The sequence below is a fragment of the Danio aesculapii genome, chromosome 7 (genome assembly GCF_903798145.1).
Source record: "Danio aesculapii chromosome 7, fDanAes4.1, whole genome shotgun sequence".
NCBI lineage: Eukaryota > Metazoa > Chordata > Actinopteri > Cypriniformes > Danionidae > Danio > Danio aesculapii.
Genome location: NC_079441.1, coordinates 13671249 through 13689137, shown reverse-complemented (window position 1 = coordinate 13689137; position 17889 = coordinate 13671249). Strand labels below are relative to the sequence as shown.

The following is a 17889-nucleotide window of genomic DNA, read 5'->3' as shown; positions in this document are numbered from 1 at the left end:
ATCTGTGCTGCTATTTAAAAAATACAAAAAAAAAAAACTGTAAAAGAAAAAGAAAAAAGGCAGCTTTAGAAATGCAGCAAACACTCGAATGACCATCAAACTTTATGCATCCAATTAAACTCTTTAGTATTTTTTAAACTTAAAAAGACATTCAAATTAGGCTGCCACCAAGATGGACTGGATATTTGGCACAACCTCATTTTCCAAAAACCATGACTATAATAATTACAAGTTACTTGCAATGACAAAAAACATGTTTTGTGTTGACCACAGTGTGTTTTGTGTAGTAATTTGCACAGGAAACAACCTAAAGATAAAATAAAATAAAATGAATTGAAATAAAATAAAATAAAATGCAATATGTATTTATATATATATATATATATATATATATATATATATATATATATATATATATATATATATATATATATATATATATAAAATTGTATAAGTTAAATTAAAATAAATTCAATGAAACTTAAATAATAAACTAATAAATAAACTAAAACTAAATAAAATTAAATTTATAAATAAATGAATTAAATAAAAATACATAAATAAAATAAAATAACTTAAATAAAAATAAAATAAATACATAAATTAACAGAAATAAAAATAAAAATCTATTAAAATAAAATACATACATTTTATTTAAATTAAATTTAAATAATATAAAATAAAAAAATAAAACAATTCAGAAATTAAATTAAAATAATTATAAATAAACAAACACATAGATTAAATTAAAGTTTAATTAAAATTAAATAAAATACATAAATAAATATATTAAATTAATATAAATTTAATTTAAATAAAATAAAACACAATAAAATTTATTATATAAAAAAATAAATACACAAATTAAATTAAAATAAACTTAAATAACATTAAAAATAAATAAATTTAAAAAAATAATAATTTCCACATCACCATGTAAAGTGCCAAAGAAATTGAGAACCACTGTTATGCTGATTATGAATTTAGTTTGGTAACACTTTACAATAAATATCAACATTTATATTCCATTAGCTAACATAAACAATCATAAGTATATATATATATATATATATATATTTTTTTTTTTTTTTTTTTTATAAAACTAAAAAACTAACTTTATTTAGATTTTTCTTCAGTATGTCATTTTGAAAAAATCTTTAAGAAATGTATATACCAGTACTTCAAGAAAGATTAATGTTTATGATGTAAAATAATTAATTGATTATTGTCAAAATGTTACTTAATAAATGAATTATTCTCGTAAAGTGTTACCAATTAATATAATCTTGATTCTCTTATTAGCAAGCACATTAAACATACAGACTGCCCCCAGATGAAACAGCAGGATTACTGTTTCGAAAATGATTTGGATATAGTATTACAGGAAGTATTTGGATTAAACACAACGACACTAAAGAATGCAGAAATGATTAGTAAAAGAGATCAGCGGTAATTTAAAACCAATCTTTCTCACCATGAAGTTCATTTTGTTCCTCTGGGCCCATTTCTTCACAACAAAAACAAATCATTTTAACACGTGAACAGCAAACATTTAGTCGTCAGCTTGCCTAACCGGCTGTTAAAAAATGGACTTACGTGTTTCTTGTTTTTGCCGTCCCTCATAGATACACAGATATCGATGACTATGACACCCATATCTTCCTCCAGACTGTTGGGATCGTCTAATTGAAGCACCATCTCAGTGGTCCTGAATGACAAAATATAATAAATAAAATTTGCAGGAGAAACCACACTTCTGAGATTAACCTAGGGCAGGGGTGTCCAAACTCGGTCCTGGAGGGCCGGTGTCCTGCAGATTTTAGCTCCAACTTGCCTCAACACACCTGCACGGATGTTTCTAGAAAGCCTAGTAAGTGCTTGATTAGCTAGCCCAGGTGTGTCTGATTGGGGTTGGAACTAAACTTTGCAGGACACCGGCCCTCCAGGACCGAGCTTGGACATGCCTGACCTAGGGCTATTAGTTTATCGAATTAAAGGACTGGCAGCACGGTGGCTCAGTGGTTAGCACTGTCGCCTCACAGCAAGAAGGTCGCTGGTTCCTGCTGGGTCAAGTGGTATTTCTGTGACCCCTGATAAATGAGGGACTAAATGGATTAAACAACAGATCATGGACTTACTTGTCAAGTTCCAGTTTATCCAGTCCAACACTGCAGGAGCCCATGAAGTCATCTGAAGTCAGATCTCGGTCAAAAACCTGAATGAATAACCAATGGATTGAAACTACACTTACTTCCCCATATTCTACATAAGTAGAAAATCAGAGATAACGCATGTATGGCACAGTATGGTAAACAGTGTACCTTGATGAAGACTATCTGCTCCAGGCTGCGGATCGGGAAGGTGAAGGACTCGTTCCAGACTGGGTTCAGGTTCTTGAACACCACTTTACTTTTGTACAGCATCTTCCCATCCAGCTTGAACTTCACATATGGATCACTCGTGCCTGTGGAGATGGCAGATTTTTTTAAATGATCCCCTCATCGCCAACCTGATTTCACCAAGTAGGACATGTTCCTAGATAAACATCTATGCTGATCCTGGAACAACATTCCAATCAGCCAATCAGAATTAAGCGATCCGTTTAGAGTTTATGTTACGTTTAGGCTTATATACATGATTGTTATGCAACTATTATTTCCCTCTAATTCTTACAATAATTTACTGTTATGGTTGTGTTTAGGGGTAGGGAACAGGTATGGATTACATTTTCCAACAAAAATGATGTTCCAGGATCAACATGGATGATAATCCAGGATCGCATCGTACACAAAATCATGACGTGCCCATGTCACAGTAGGAAAAAACAATGGGGTTTATGAACCGTCATGCCATTATAAACTCACCACATTGTAGAGTTTGTTTGTTTAAAATCAATGGTTTTCACTGCCTGTTTGAGATACTATATCAGGGGTCACCAATTTCGGTCCTGGAGGGCCAGTGTCCCTCCAGGGTTTAGCTCCAACTTGCCTCAACACACCTGCTTGGGAGTTTCAAGTATAAAAATTTAATCAGCTTGTTTAGGTGTGTTTGATTAGGGTTGAAGCTAAAATCTGCAGGACACCGGCCCACCAGGAACAAGTTACTCACATCAGACAACAAGCCCTACATCAAATTCTATTATTTGGATGTCTTTAAAATATGAACATTTATTTTACCACAGTATTTTCAATGCATTTTCTACTGCTTCTGATGGTGTTTTTGCGAACTTTCATCTCGTTTTATGCTTAAACAACTGAAATGGATGCTTTCTAGGTCTATTTAATGGACTATATTTGAATTAAATTACATTATCAATGCTGTAAAAATTGAAAAGTCACATTAACCTTTCACTGAAGGTTTGTCAGTGGCTGAAAAACACTTGTGAATATAGACCATCACTAGGCCCAGACAGATTCTGCACATGCAAAATTACACAAAAACAACTGCAGAATATTTAGATTTTAGTATGTTTTATATTTATTTTAGTTGTATTATTCAATGATATGGAAAGATTTATGATTTGAAAATGATGTGTAAGATACAGTGTAAAGTATTTTTTGTAAAGTAGTGCAAAGTTATGTTTTTAGTGGATGTATTATTATATGAGAGACCTACTGTGGCTTTCTTATCGTCAAGGTTCTTATTGGATTTGCATTGTAAACTTTACATTTAAAAAGCGTCACTTTTAGGGTCCTATCATACACCCGGCGCAATAAGGCACAAGACCTGTATGGCATGATTTGTTGCCATTTTCAGACCAGCGGAACTCTAATTTTCCCATTTTCCATCACTTTTTTAAATAGAAAATTCATTTGCACTACTTCGTGGACTCATGGGTGTGCTGGTCTGAAAAGGAGGTGTGTTAAGGTGCATTGTTGGCGTGTTATTTTGAGGAACTCGCGCTATTGACCAATTAAAAGCTTGTCTAAAGTCCAGAGTGGTTTTAGTTATGCACCTGTGCAGGTCCAAATGCTTACACACTGCTTAATACACACATGGCGTACAGCAATACACAAATATCTTTACATATGAAAACAAATTAAAGGATTAAAGCGTTACAAAAATGATTCTTTTTTTACATAAATATAAAAACCACTACCTCCATGCCTTCTTTACCTCGGGGGGGCTTTTTTCATGACAATTTGAATTATGTTATTATTATTAGCAATATTATTTATTATATGCATATTTATATTTGTTTGAATAAAAAATAGTGAAGAGTTTAGATGCAAAAACCTCTAAATGCTGTCTGAAATTTTCTTCTAAAAGGAAATTTTTTATCAGGCTCCTGTACGCAGGTTCAGTAATTTCACTTTTACGGCAAAGGATAAGTCCTTTTCATGATCTTAAAAGTGAAATAGCACAACATAAACAATGGAGGCTGAGAAAAAGGCTGATTTCAGACGGCAATTAGACGTTTTTGCATCTGAATTCTTCCAAGTTTAGATTTGTCCACCTGTCAGGTTTTGGAGACATCTATATCACTATATGGGGCATAAGAATACGACGTGTGTTTGGATATAACTCAGATTTTTGACCACACTTAGTTATTATTGTTGATTTATTAATTTGCTGGAAATTAAAACTGTATTTAGAAATGGTTATGAAACAAATCTTTGCGCTTAAACTAAATTAAATATGTAGGCTAATGGGTGTCTTCAGTGGAGTGAGTACAACACCGTTTCCTTTTACACAAAAGTAAAGGAGTAAAGTAAAGAGTAAAAGTAAAGAGAAAGTAAATAGGCCGAACGGAGGAGGCTCGTTCTTTATCCTCATACTGCAGATGGTCTGTTTAACAGTTTTCTTGCTAGAGAAGCATTCAGTTTTTCGTCTGACAAACTCTACGATGTAAATAGCAAATGTACCACGACACGACGCAACTGACTCTTAAAGGATATAGGAGATGAGACTCTGATTGGTTTAATTCCCATTATGCTCAAAACACACCCATAACTCATTGAGAGAATAAGCACAACCCTGTTAGACCATGCGCAGACCATGTTTCCATCCTTAAAATAGTAAAAGTGGACATGCCCTTAATGCTTTTGCACCATGTGCTTTGGACTTTGCGCCTAGATTGTTAAAATAGAGCCGCTAATCTTTTTGTTAGGTTTACACCTCCTATACATGAATCTGCAAATATTTTTTTACATAATTCTACGCAGAAATAGCATAAAAAGTCTGCAGATTTCGTCTGGATATCTTCTTTTGTTTCAAACAAAAGAAAGAATCTCAAGTAGGTTTTAATCAAGTGAAGGTTATAAGTAATTGACGGCAGAATTTTAATTCTCGTTGTAATGTTGATCAAAAGGCTTTAGGGTGAATTAGAACATGTATTTAATAAGCTTTTAATGAATGTGTACCTGCAAGCACATCTGCATCATTACTTTCCTTTCAATTAGATGACATGTGTAGTAAACTCGGTTTAGTCGTGGTTGTGGCTTTTCACTGACAAGGATGTGGTTAATATTCAAGGTCCACATCATGACACAAGCCATGCAGCTCACATCCGGAAGAAACTTAGAAAGATACTGAAAGGTTTCAAGATGGATTTAGGCCTCTGCTAAGGTCTGACGCTCTAACAATGATGGCTAAAAAGACAGGCTTTAAAGGGGATACAGTGACCTGCTCATTTGGCTCTTGTTTTGGTAACTCTCTATCACAAGTAGATGGCAGCATTTAACACTTTACTTTGAGAGATCTCTGCCCCTACATTCCCACCACTGCAGGGGTGCACAACCCTGTTCCTGGAGATCTACCTTCCTGCAGAGTTCAGCTCCAACCCTGATCAAATACAACTAAATCAACTTAGTAGGATCTGAAGGTGCACTTGCTAATTACAGATGGGTGCGTTGAATCAAGGTTGTAGCTGAACTCTGTAGAAAGGTAGATCTCCAGGAACAGGATTGGACACCTCTGCACTACTGGTATAATAGTGATCAGACCATCAGTTTTTCAGTAGCACAGTCCAAATACATGCGCTATGGGAGAATTGAATAAACTAAATTGGACGGAGTGTATGAGTGTGTGTGTGTGTGTGTGTGTGTGTGTGTGTGTGTGTGTGTGTGAGAGAGAGACTGAGTGGGTATGGGTGTTTCCCAGTACTGGCTTGTAGCTACTGCGTAAAACATATGCTGGATAAGTTGGCGGTTTATTCTGCTGTGGTGACCCCTGATGAATAAAGGTACTAAGCCGAAGGAAAATGAATGGATTACAACAACAACAACAAATGTTTTGTAGAAAAACTGAACAAATTAGAATTTTTGTTGTAAAACAACAATAATTATGCCTATGTGTACCTCTACTGTTGCTTAAAATGCTAAATTTTGTACAGTCATTAAGGTGGACTTGAACAGACTTTCAATATGTCCTGTTTGTTAAATCACAGTAAAATGATGACATCAAAATATAACTATTCATAATTATAAAATTGATTTATTATGTTTAAGACATGTGCTTGTCATCTGTCATTGACAACATTATTAGACCATTTGTTTTCACTGGTAAAATTAGAATTTTGTCATTATCAGACTCCTTCTTGCATTATATTCAACATTATACATAGGCAAGGGTTGTTATACTGACACAGTAAACATTTATTTTCATGCACAACATTTTGTGTTAGCTATGAAAGAAAAAAACATATCAAATGCTTGTCGTAATTGTAACAGTAAAATGCGATATGATCATATAAATTATGTGCGCACAGGTTTCACTTCCGAGTGCGGCTCATGGCGCCGTCACTGTGAGAAAAAAAACACATACATTCAAATCAAACCTCCCACACGGCCCTCAAACGATCGCTCTGTGAAACCAACTGAACGTTATTTACAACTTCATTACCTGTTATTCACAGCCTATGCAGGTTCTGTTCATTAAAGTAGGCGTCATTGGACGTGCACATTCTCGGTCAGCTTACTTGTGATTTCGCAACCACAGAAATTACATTTTTGGGTGAATTATACTTTTATAAATACAGTATGTGCCACTTTTAACACCCTTTGAAGGTGTCAATGTTGCTGTGAAGATTTGTGCGAATGCCTTGCTTCTCTCCTGACCTTGAAAATATAATTGGCTGAATAGTAGAAAAGCTGAATTAAGATCGCGTGTAGGGTCGAATCGAGATCGTGATCTTTTTCCGATTAATCGTGCAGTCCTACTTTTGTGTATGACAGAAAATATCTTTGGAAGAAGTGAAATGTGCATAAATGCTGACAGAATATGAATTTTTTCAGTGATCTATCCCTTTAAAATGCTTTACTGACTACAAATCATGAAACTGCAACAAACTGCAGACACTTGTAAACAGGAAAAAGGCTCGTTCAATAAGCCACGCAGCAATGATGCAAATGCACACACAGTAAACAGTGGCTTATAAACTCAGCAAGAGGAAGTATATCCTAGTTACCAGCCTGCTTGTCTGTATTAACATGTCTTAGTCGATTGCTTCATCTGCAAATAAAGCCAATAATGTTCTGTGAAGTTTGAAGGAGTGCCGTGCATTATTGAGGTGTGGCCGCAGACAGGTTTGAATGCGCTGGAAGGAATGTTTCTTGAAGTATGAAAGTTATGCACACTGGTTTGCAGACAACGAAAGGAAAACAGGGTTCAAACAGTGACAGTTTATTTATAGACTACACTTGCATTGTCAACTGCAATTAAGATGCGTTTCAGTCTGTTGGAGCACAAGTAAAAAAGACAGACACATTCCTGTTTACACCTACTGTTTAAATCCATCTCTTTTGCCCACTATAGTTTAGGCCTGCAGTATGCATCCAACTCATGGCACTCATTCTACACACTACCTAACAAAAGTCTTGTCATCGATTCCAGTTGTAAGAGCAACAAATAATAACTTGACTTCTAGTTGATCATTTGGAAAAGAGGCAGAAGGTCGATTTTTCAGATGAGTCATCTGTTGAACTGCATCCCAATCATCACAAATACTGCAGAAAGCCTATTAGAACCCACATAAACCCAAGATTCTCATAAAAATCAGTCAAGTTTAGTGAAGAAATTAATGGTTTGGAGTTAGATTCAGTATGGGGGTGTGTGAGAGATCTGTAGAGTGGATGGCAACATCAACAGCCTGAGGCATCAAGACATTTGTGCTGCCCATTACATTACAAACCACAGGAGAGGGCAAATTCTTCAGCAGGATAGCGCTCCTTCTCATATTTCAGCCTCCACATCAAAGTTCCTGAAAGCAAAGTTCAAGATGTTCCAGGATTGGCCAGCCCAGTCACCAGACATAAATATTATTGAGCAGGTCTGGGGTAAGATGAAGGAGGAGGCATTGAAGATTAATCCGAAGAGTCTTGATGAACTCTGGGAGTCCTGCAAGAATGCTTTCTTTGTCATTCCAGATGACTTTACTAATAAAAGTTATTTGAGTCATTGCAGAGATGTATGGATGCAGTCCTCCAAGCTCATGGGAGTCAGACACAATATTCATTCTTTTTCCACTGCAGCATGACTTTATATTCTATACTGTACATTATTTTTGTTAAGTGACAAGACTTTTGTCTGGACAAAGTCAGACCTTACTGTCCTAATTAAATAATTAAAAATCAAGGGATTTTCATATTTTATTTTGCTAAAATAAGCATAATCTAGAGGCCTTTGCCTTTCATATTAGCCACTTCCGATACCAAATGATCAACTGGATGTCAAGTTAATATTTGTTTTTCCTAAAACTTGGATAGGCAACATATTGAGCAAAGACTAATTAAGATTAAATGGCATGCAAAATAAAATGCGTGTGTGTGTGCGTGTGTGTGTGTGCGCGTGTGCGTGTGTGTGTGTCTTATATACAGTAGATTTATTATGTATATGTGATCAAAACAAAAGTCAAGTCACTCAAATGACAAATATGCAACTGCTAGACGACGAGAATGAGTGGCGACAAAAAATGTGCATGCCCATTGAGCATGAATGGTCACATATTATGCAACTTAGGCTGTATGGTGGTGAGGACGACATAGATCGCTAATCAGGAACACAGTAAAATGTCAGTTTGCACGAGCATTTTCATTCTAAAGTGTCATTTAAATTTAAAACACATTTATTTAAAACACAGAGTTAATAACATACCAAAGTCAATTTATATTGTTTTTTTGCTCTAATAGCTGAAAGCTGTGGGCTTATGGCTGAATCAGAACTAGTTAGATAACATGCCTGCAAAAGGTTTTGTACAATTTCAGAGGTCTAAATTTTAATCCTGTCTGGTGGCTAGCATGCTTTAAATCAACGTCCAGTAATGTTTCTGAAATAGATCAGTAGGTGGAGAGAAGCTGCCTTTTTGTGGCTGTTTGAATGCACTTGACCACATAAGGAGTATATGGGTGGTAAATCACAGGTCAACTCCAACTAGGGCTGGGCGATATGGGCAAAAAATCATATCTCAGTATTTTTAGGTGGAATGACGGTATACGATATATATCCGGTATTTTCCCATAAATGGTTACTTGTTAAAGCCTTTATTAAAACTTTATTAAACAGTTTTTGAGCAAAACATAATTATAATGATGATAATAACAGGGAGGGAAACCCCTGTGTTTGAATTATCATTCTTATATTGTTATTTGTTGAAAAAGTAGCTTAAAGCGAGATATTAAAATAGACAGAGAAATGTTTAATAGACGAATGCATGTTTTTTTTATTTGACTTTTTATAAAGTTTTAATAATCGTTTAAACCCTCAACTGTTTGTACACTAAGCACACGCACAAATCAGATTACGTCTTCCAGTTAAGGGGCTAAAATAAATAAATCAATTAAACAGAATAAATAAATACAATGATTAGAATATAATCGGAACTGAAGTCAATATGCAATAACAGACCAGAACGCAGAGCTAAATGTGTTATAACGTAAATGTAAAGAAGAGACCGTCGTGTAATAAATACTGAACTTGTAAACAGTGAACATGAGGTGCTTTCACTTTTAAAATGCAGTATAAATTCATCCCATTTTGGCGTTTTTAAATATTTTGAACACATTCAGGTCCTGTTTGTCAATTTGACAAGGCTTCTATGTTCGTTCTTGCGATAGAAATGATCAATAAAAGGTTTCTCATAAACCAATGTGACAGCTGCAGGCGCTGTGTGACGCGCTTGCACGCGAGGGGGAGTTAGATTTGTCCGGGAGTCAGATTTTGATACAACACCAGCACTGCATGTTCCTCCATGTCACGTGTAGTGATGGGTCATTCTTGAATGATTCGTTCATTTTTAACAAATCTTTTGTATGACTCAGGGAGTGAATCATTCATTAGCGCATGCAAACATTTGTGCAAGTGGAGCTCGCATGCTACCTTGGAGTGGCACGTGTGACCTCAAACTACATCAATATGAAAGATATTGGATAACCCCGCATCGCATTGGGGAATCATATCAATATATTCCCAGAACTCGAAAAGTCGCCCAGCCCTAAATCCAACACAATCTCACAACAATTCGTAACTTTTTGATTTAGTGGCTAATTCATAAGAAATCACACGACTTTATTTGTACAATTTAGTACGACTAGCTCATCACCCAATCATGGTTGGGTTTAGAGGTGGGTGCCACGGCTCCTATTTAAATTTGTACATTTTCGCACGACTAAACTTTCATACAAATTTGTACGAATTAGCCACTAAACTGACAAAACGAAAAATAGTTACGTTTCCTCGTGAGATCAGGCTGGTTAATTCACGATATGATATTATTACAATTTTTTGCCAGGATATTCATATATCACAATATCAGCGATATATCACAATATTTGTAAATGAATGAGAAAATAAATGCACCAAAAGTTATACGATGCAGTTCTTTTATTAGCCGCACATGCTTTATAGAAATGCAACAATGTAAAATAAGCGCCAAACAAGCTTTAAAAATACTGATGAGCAGAGACACGTTTCTCTAAATTATCTCTGAATTACTCCCAGCAACAGCAGCGGCTTCTCAATTTAGTGGAAGGTACATTTAAGAAACACTGTCCAAATGGCAATTTATTGCTTTCTAGTTTTCTGTAAACTTATGACAAACTCTGCCAACTTATATGATTTATTTTATGCTTTTACGCCCTGGTTTATTTTTAATCTTGCAAAATCCTGCATTCCCACTAGATGAATATTTCTTCTTCAAGAACAGTAACTGATCAGAATGCTCAAAGAGGTGAGCACAGACTCCTCTGAACTCTTATAATGTCTTCAGCAGTGAACAACATTACTTATTTAGTCATCAAATTCATTCATTCATTCATTCATTCATTCATTCATTCATTCATTCATTTTCTTTCTTTTCGGCTTAGTCGGGACTTAGTGATTACTTTAAAGGGACACACAGCGGAATGAACCGCCAACTTATCCAGCATATGTTTTACGCAGCGGATGCCCTTCCAGCTGCAACCCATCACTGAGAAACACTCATACACACACTTCCATTCACACACATACTCTATGGACAATTTAGCTAACCCAATTCACTTTTAGCGCATGTCTTTGGACTTGTGGGGGAAACCGGAGCACCCGGAGGAAACCCAACGCAAACACGTGGGAGAAGATGCAAACTCCACACAGGAATGCCAACTGACCCAGCCGAGGCTTAAAGCAGTGACCTTCTTGCTGTGAGGTGACAGTGCTAGCCACTACGCCGCCCTAGTCATCAAATTAAAAAGTAATTAAAAGATATATATATATATTTCTTTAATATTTTCAGCCAAAGTTTTCATAATATCCTCTACAAGATTTCCCAAGGTCTGTAAGAGTTAAATAAAAGCAAGGCCTTTCAAATGATATGTTTATGCCCTATTGATGTCTTTATCTATTATACATTTTTGCAGAATGAAATAGTTTGAGCACATATTCCTGTATGAAGTCACACGAGAGCGATTTATTAAAGTGAAAGTGGGTCTGTGATGGAGAAACTTGAGGAAGCTTCCTGGATAGCTGAAATGTCTGAAATGCACAAATGCCATAAAAATTGGTCCAGCTTAAACAGAAGAAAATATCCGTATGCCTGAGATTTTCACCATTCCAATGGCTCATCTGTCACATATTAAATGACACTGGTGCTAATAAATAGTTCATCCACCATTGGCTGGGTGTTGCAGCCAAAGTGGTAAACTACTGCAGTCAGTATCTTTTGTATCATTTAGAAAAATATAAAAAAAAAAAAAAAAAAACAGTAACATTGACACACATTCAGAATTAATCCACACAGGGGCAAAAATGTAACTTTTTTGAAACACCTGATGGTGGCAGTGGTGGAAAGAGAACTGATAAATCATACTCAATTAAATGTACCATTACTTACCTAAAAATGTAGTGCAAGTAGAGTAAAAGTATCTGTTGTAGATATTACTCAAAGTATGAGTAAAAAGTAGCCCTTTCAAATGTACTCAAGAGTAGGGAGTAGGAAGTATTACACTGTTAAAAGCTGATGCGTTTACATGTAATTTGTGCATGTGTGTGTAATCGTAACATTCTGTAGTGCACCTAGTAATTGCCCCGCAGGCACACAGTGTCATAAGATGTTAATATTAGGTTAGATTTAGCTTGTGATGTCAGGTGACCAAAATTCAACGTCTAGCCAGCGTCTAAGGACAACGTTATTTTGATGTCCAGTAACGACGTTGATATTTGTTCGATTTTAGGTTGTTAGAAAGTGACCAAAATCCAACGACGAGCCAACATCTCAAACCAGCATCATATTGATGTCATATACTGACATTTATTCATCAGGTATGGCAACCAGAATCCAACGTCTGATAGACGTCATAGTGGTAACATCCACACAACGTCAAGCTGTAACATCATTAGACGTGGACGTTGGATATTGACGTTGGCCTAGACGTTGAGTTCTGACATCAACCTGATTTCCAAATGAAATGCAACGTCCCCATGTTGACGTCTTGTGCCTGCTGGTTGTTTAAGGCCATTTTGGTCATCATACAGTAGACATCTGTCATCTTCACATCAGTGACCAACAGTCTAAACAGGTCAATGAGTGTAAAGATTTTGGACATCTTCTTTGACACTTTTAATGTTTTCAAACAGTACTCAAGGGAGAGTAAAAGTACACATTTTTAAAACTACTCAGTAAATTACAATTTCTGAGAAAAACTACTCTAATATAATTTGAGTATTTGTAATTAGTTACTTTACACCACTGAATGGTGGCATAGCAAAAGCAGATCGCATTTAAATCGCTTAAGGAAGAAGCATGTGTCGCCTTTTCAACATGATTTTGGAAGCAATATGTGAAATAGCCCATACAGATCTAACCTGAGAGATACAGTACAAGCACTAATCTATAAAAGGTAAGTGATTACAAGCCGCGCAGAGCAACAATTTTAATTACACTTACATGTTAAGATCTGGAGGAAGAATAAACTGGTCCATATGAACTAACAGTTACTGATAAAGTCTGACAAAGTCCCATGCATAACAGTCTCTGCTGCTCTTTCCTTTAATTGCAACAGAAGACTCGTCAGCCATTGGCTGTGTAGGTTATTGTATCAAATATCCAAAAAATGACAGGAACAAACACGGCACATGGTTGGCTATACAGTGATGTTGTTGTGAAAATGAACTTTAACCCTTTATTCCCCGCAGCCTAATCTCCATTTGTCAGTGATCGTCATCTTTATGTCATGATCAGTCCCGTGATCCCCTGTGCTTTGCTAGTGTCTAAAGGGAAAGGCGTGTTCACGTTTTACAGGAACTGGCACTTCATATTTGGTGATGTACTATATCGGCGCGTGACGCGTTCAAGCAAAAGATCCAAACCCAACACGATTGATTAATTCGACTCTGAGTCAACTATTTTGTTCAAGAATCAATAGTTTTAAACACGGTGCACTTTCAGATTTAAACCTCAGCTGGATGCTTTCATTCACTTAGTGCTGTGTTACACACTGCATGGAAGCTCATTTTCAAAACTCATAATAGGGGCTCTTTAACATAATTTTTTTCAGTATGCACATTATTTGCATTAGGATCTGTAGGGTGCATTTCTTATATACGGTTAGTTTTAGATTCACTTTAAAGCATGAATTTTAACTCATTTGCATAATGCCAGTTTATGGTCTTCATTGGCTGCACAATAACATCGTCCCCAAACACTGTTGCTTCATCTGAACTCTGGAAGAATTTAGTTAGCATTGTCAAGACGTTAAGAAGATGCGGTTTTCTGTGCTGCAAAAGCAAACTTTGCACGCACTTCCAAACGATGGACTCTCACTCAAATCGAAACCATCATTGTATTTCATGTCACTGTAATTACAAGTGCTGAGAAGGATCTGACATTCAGATATGACATTGGGAGTTTGATCTATGACATGAACTGTAAGTGGCAGACCAATCACAGAACAGACAGGGCAAATCAGCTAACTAATCAGAAAAGAGTGCAGGCTCTCAGAAAGGCGGGGTTTAAAGGGGGATAAAATTACTAATCGAACCCTGTAAAAACACTATTAATCAAAAAATATTTTAAAAAGGTGATATTCCAATAAATAATAGGAGAATATTTGTGTTTTTGACAGCCCGGGCGTTATTGGAAATACATGCCTTACATTACATTTTTTGCAAAAAGTAAAAAGCCTTGCTTCAGGAACATTTCAATCCGCTTAACTGCTAGTTTTTCCACTAGAGGGCGCCGTCTACTTTACAAATGTTAAATAGGTTACTTAGGGTGTGTTTTGTTGTTATAGGCTAGCAAACCACCAACCTAAACGCAACTAATAGTGTTTTCACATAGTAAACATAAGAGAAAAGTGCACTGCGACCATGTAGTTTTACCTCAATTTTACATTATTTTTATATCTTTTGTGGAATAGAGTGCTTCACCGGACTCAAACCCGAAAACTTGCAATACAAGTGCAACACTGTAAAAAGTGAGCAACTAGCAAACTGACCACACCAGAAAAGTTGACCAAAAGTTTGTCTTCGGCATTTATTTGGTGTGCAAACAACTGCATGAAGACAATCCTTTATTTAATCAATAATATACCCCTGTTTGTATCATTAGTGTGAAAAGGAACAAACACTTTTGCCGTCGAACATCCCCAAATCTTTGCCATTAGTATGTAATGGCTCTCATTGTGGTTGGCTGCAGTCCTAAAGCTTTAGAAATGGCTTTACAACCTTTTCCAAACTGGTAGATCTCTATTTTCTCTCATTTGTTTTTGTCTCTGCATGATGTCTAGCTTTTGAGGAATGTTGGTCTACTTCACTTCGTCCGGCAGGTCCTATTTAAGTGATTTCTTAATTGCGAACAAGTGAGGCAGTAATCAGGGATGGGTGTGGCTACAGAAATTATTTAGTGGTTTCACGAAGATGTAGGCTCAATCACGCATTTCGAATGAGCATGTATTGCCTTTTGACATTGAATTTATGTACAGTAAGCCTAACGTTGGCGACCTCAAAAATAACATTAAGAACATTTAAATACACATCATTTGAAGTGTATATAATTGCATCAGATATGCTGCAACTGATACAATATTTTCGATCTGAAAAAATTCCCTCCAAGTCAATCCCCTGCAAAACAGGTTATTAGAAATAGTCCTGCTCCGAACTCACGCCATTGGTTATCTCAGAAGTAGACATGTAGGACCACCCAAACAAACAGAGCAATGTTATGAAAGCTTATTTACATTTGCCTCTACAGAGTAAACTCAGGAAGGAAGAAGTCATTTAAAAATGGACCAATAACACACACGTCACTACAGTAAACGCATCAGCAAGATGACCCACAGTTTGCAGAGCTTCACTACCTGCTCTTACCTTAACAAACAATGCCCTACAGGACAAACATTGCTTGTTTTTATGAATTACAGTGCGTGTTGTGCTTCGGGGTGTGTTGTGTTTATAGACAGACATCTGACACTCACCACAGCGGTCTCTGACGACCAGTCCACGGCCCTCCTTCAGGCAGATAGTGAGCAGATATGTCCTCTGAGACTCCCGCTGATTCTCACACACTCCTGGCATCTCTCCACTGATGTCTAAAATCTGGATTACATGAATATGAATACATAAATAAATAAAAATAAGACAATAATTTCATATTTTCTCCCATAAAGACAAGCTTTTCTATTTGTCATCTGAACGCTACATTGTATCCACACCTTAAAATATTATAGACCATTTCAATGTGGTCATGTCATTGGCCCATGAACATTTCCTGCTTGTCATCAAACTATTTCATAACTGTAACAAGAGGCAATTCAATAATAACTTAATGTGGAAACAGCCATCATAACATTATCAATATGTGGATAACGATTTTTAGATTCTCAGAAGCTAAAGAAATTAAAAATGTAAAACGTTGGAACCATTGTTTTTGTTTACATCCCTCTGTGAAGTTTATTTATAAACTAATTTCGAGAGCATCACGTGCTTATGATTGCTTGTGGCTGGTCCCACATTATCCAATTTATGATTCACCAATCAGACGATTCCGAACTCACTATAAATACCCCAAGTTCCATCTAACAGCCATCTTCATTTGAAGAATCCCCCCTTCAACCCCTACTCCTCCTTTCCTAGATGGGTGACACGGTGACCCAGTGGTTAGCACTGTTGCCTCACAGCAAGAACGTCACTGGTTCTAGTTCTTACCAAGCCAGCCAACGTTTCTGTGCGGAGTTTACACATTCTCCCCATGCTCACATGGTTTTCCCCCGGGTTCCCCGGTTTCCTCCCACCATTCAAAAACATGCAACTTAAGTTAAGTGACTAATCCAAATCGGCACCATAGACATGCTCCTAGTAAATAGTTATCCTCTAAGAACAATCACCATCTGTTCACTAGCTACTACAGTAGGGGAGTTCTCAAGATCTACATGAGCTCAAACTCCCCCCTCGCCTTGCAAATGGGAGGGAGCCCCAGGCTCGAGGATCTTATGAGCTCAGGGCTCTCTCCCGGGACAGCATGCCAAACAAGCTTACAATTAATCATCAGCTAAGTGTGAACTCTTGAAAATGGTCTATACAGCCAAATAATCATAACATTTTTTTTTTGTTGTTGTTACTTTAACTTTTTTGAACAAGTTGATCGTTCGTAAGAATCGAACGTTCTTATTACCTCAATGCAATTTAATAGGGCACTATAAAGACTAAATAACTTAATTCCTAAATGTGCAGCCTATGGGCTATGCTTCTCACCATGTACTGTAGACATCTTTTCTAAAACATACAGAATAGTGTAAACCATATTTATTACTAAGGAAACCAAAACAGCCAAACAAAATGATATTTTAATTGAACACATCACATACAGTACCTGTGCATATGATACACATACAGTACCATCCTATCTGTATATCTGAAAAGTTATATATGTTACAATTTATTTGTTATTATATGCATTTAAACTCCGGTACTAACTAGTATAATGGGCTATGTTTTATTCAGCTTCAGTGTGGTCAGGAAGCAAATCTTCGACCTTCAGTGTCAGTTCAGGGAAAGAACAGGAATGAACAGTACAGTCTATTTCATGGGCATTTAAAGAGCAATGTCATCTGCATACCCTACTAGACCAAAACAACCACACTAAAACACACACACACACACGCACACTTGTTCCTTTATCACAGTGAGGACTCTGTTTCTACTATACAAACCAGATTTCTGTTCCCCTACCCCTAAATCCAACCCTCAAAGAAAACAATCTACGTTTTTACATTTTAAAATGCTTCATTCTGTGTGATATAAGGATTATAAATCTCAATTTTGGTCCCCATGGTGATCCTATTAATCTGTAGGCATTCAAGTTTAAGTCCCCACTGGGATATAAAAACAAGTACGCACACAAACAAACATATATACATATACATACACAAACAAACAAACAACCGCACACTTGTTCCTATATCGCAGTGGTGACTGTTTCTA

General features: G+C 36.3%; 1 protein-coding gene across 4 annotated transcripts in view; it reads right to left on the bottom strand.

The window, feature by feature from the left end:
- Positions 1-17889, bottom strand: part of mctp2b (multiple C2 domains, transmembrane 2b) — a 77806-nt gene that overhangs the window by 33009 nt on the left and 26908 nt on the right. For 2 of the 4 annotated variants that reach the window (XM_056461067.1, XM_056461069.1), the window contains 5 exons: positions 15885-16005; positions 2322-2464; positions 2139-2215; positions 1597-1708; positions 1475-1507 (listed from right to left, as the gene is read on the bottom strand). In XM_056461067.1, coding sequence (XP_056317042.1) covers positions 1475-1507; positions 1597-1708; positions 2139-2215; positions 2322-2464; positions 15885-16005 — 486 coding nt within the window. The remainder of the gene's footprint in view (positions 1-1474; positions 1508-1596; positions 1709-2138; positions 2216-2321; positions 2465-15884; positions 16006-17889) is intronic. The other 2 variants (XM_056461068.1, XM_056461070.1) reach the window with 1 other exon arrangement.